We start from the raw sequence: 2,375 nt of genomic DNA on the forward strand, positions 1-2,375 counted from the left end.
TCCTTAAAAATCTATGTTTTGCATTAGTATTATGCTTTTAATTCTATGGAAATGCTATGAGTTTGGAAAGTCGATCCAGTCTTCTACTGCTTGTGTTCTGTCTTTGCTCAAAAATATTTCACTTTGATTCCTTTACTTTTCTAGGTAAATGGTCACATCTCTTCCCTTTCAATTCAATATTCCTTCTTTGTCATCCTCAAGTACGACTCCAGACTTTCAGTTCCCAGCTAATGACCGGCAGAGACAGTAAGTAAACTTGTCATGTTCCTGATTCTAAAATAATGCATTGATAGTTCCCTACTTCATATAGCATTTGCTAGTTTTGCAGTATATATTCTTAGTTAGCTAAGAAAGTCCCAGTTGATGTCAGGTTTAAAAAAAAACAAAAAATTTTTAAGAGATGTACATATGTCAATCATTATGCTATATATCTAAAATAATACAATGTTTTATGTCACCAAATATCAACTTTTAATCATAAATAGAAGCTCAAATTTAGTAATCTAGAACTGCTGCCCAGATTGATATGACATTTCCTTTTCATGTGACTAACCACATGGTAGGTTTTCTGATGCTGACTCGTCCTTGTCCTTCATGGGATAAACCATGTACCTTCATTCTCTTTCTTGTCTCAGCAGGTGCAACATCCCTGACTGGTCAGAACTATAGCATGGTCTCTGGATTCATCCTCGTGGGCTTTTCCACCTTCCCTCAGCATCTCCTGCCTGCCTTCTTCTTGCTGTACCTGCTGATGTACCTGTTCACCCTGCTGGGGAACTTGATCATCATGGCCATTATTTGGAATGAGCGCAGCCTGCACACGCCCATGTACCTCTTCCTGTGTGCCCTGTCCATCTCTGAGATTCTGTTCACCGTCGTGGTTACTCCTCGCATGCTGGTTGACATGCTCTTTAGCCACAGCTCGATCACCTTTGTGGCCTGTGCCAGCCAGATGTTCTTTTCCTCCACATTCGGCTTCACCCACTCCTTCCTGCTCATGATCATGGGCTATGACCGCTACTTGGCCATATGCCACCCCCTGCGCTACAACGTGCTCATGAGCACCCGCACTTGTGCCTGGCTAGTGTCCTGGTCCTGGGCTGGTGGCTCAGTCATGGGGATGATGGTGATCCTGATAATTTTTCATCTCAACTTCTGTGGGTCTAATGTGATACACCATTTTTTCTGCCATGCGCTTTCCCTCCTAAAGTTGGCCTGTGGGGAGGAGACATCCTCTGTCACTTTGGGTGTGATCCTGGTGTGTGTCACAGCTCTGATGGGATGTTTATTCTTCATCATCCTCTCCTATGTCTTCATTGTGGCTGCCATATTGAGGATCCCCTCAGCTGAAGGCAGGCACAAGACCTTCTCCACATGTGTGTCCCACCTCACTGTGGTCATTGTGCACTATGGTTTTGCCTCCATGATCTACCTCAAGCCCAAGGGCCCCCATTCTATGGACAGTCACACTCTGATGGCCACCACCTATATAGTCTTTACTCCCTTTCTCAGCCCAATCATATTCAGCCTCAGGAATAAGGAGCTCAAGAATGCCGTAAAGAAAAGCTTCCAGAGAAAATTCAGTCCCCTAAGTTCCTGATGGCCAGTTTGGTCATGAAGAGTATGATGCAAGGACTGGGGATAATGATCTTCTCCCTGGGACCATTGTCTATATTCAATATATGAGAATTCTGAAGAGGTATTATTGGATACATCTATAGGTTTTGGAGCCAGCTAGGTTATTAATTTTTGCATTTGTTTCCTCCTTCCCTCTTGCATAAGCTCTAGCGATCATCCTCTCTGTTCTTGACCCTGTGTGATGAACCCCAATCCAGTTACCTATTTCTAAGAATGTGTTATCTCTCTATGGGCAGAGGAAAGCATGACAAAGATGTGTGGCCAGTAATGAACAGGGTTCTTCTCCAATAGACAAGCGAGGGAGGAGTTTCACCTTTCCTCACCATGACATAAACGAAAGTAGCATAATGATAAATACCACCAGCACTGGGGATATACTTATTAGGCATTGTGTCCAGTGCTGTATCAGGGTTATCTTTTAATTACAACACATGCAGAAAAGAACATAACTACTTTTCTCTAAGGAGATGGTTGAATATTTTTAGTTCCTTCTGTCTTTGGGGTGGATAGACCTTAAGGAAGTTTCTATGTTGAATTTAGTAGAGTGACAGATGTAAGGATATGAAGTGGAGAAAGAGAGAGGCAGAGAGACCAAGAGAGAAAGGGGAGAGGGCTCAGTGCTTAGGTAAGGACATACAAAATATTAAATGTGGGTTGTTATCTGACATTTTATGGAAATCCTTTTCCCTTTTTCCCACATTACTTTCCATAAAACATCAATTTCTAATTCTTTTGCC

General features: G+C 42.6%; 1 protein-coding gene across 1 annotated transcript; it reads left to right on the forward strand.

Moving 5' to 3' along the window:
* Positions 1-655: 655 nt before the first annotated feature.
* LOC111140543 (olfactory receptor 10H3-like) lies at positions 656-1,600 on the forward strand. Its single transcript, XM_022492763.1, has one exon. It carries the CDS (start codon positions 671-673, stop codon positions 1,598-1,600), a length of 930 nt encoding a protein of 309 aa, XP_022348471.1. The 5' UTR covers positions 656-670.
* The last annotated feature ends 775 nt before the right edge of the window (positions 1,601-2,375 follow it).

Source organism: Enhydra lutris, unplaced genomic scaffold, assembly GCF_002288905.1.
Source record: "Enhydra lutris kenyoni isolate GAN:26980312 unplaced genomic scaffold, ASM228890v2 scaffoldscaffold2942, whole genome shotgun sequence".
NCBI classification, from domain to species: domain Eukaryota; kingdom Metazoa; phylum Chordata; class Mammalia; order Carnivora; family Mustelidae; genus Enhydra; species Enhydra lutris.

What these genes read in the sequence shown, in the direction of transcription:
- LOC111140543 (XM_022492763.1), top strand. Translation starts at nt 671, where the DNA reads ATGGTCTCTGGATTCATCCTCGTGGGCTTTTCCACCTTCCCTCAGCAT.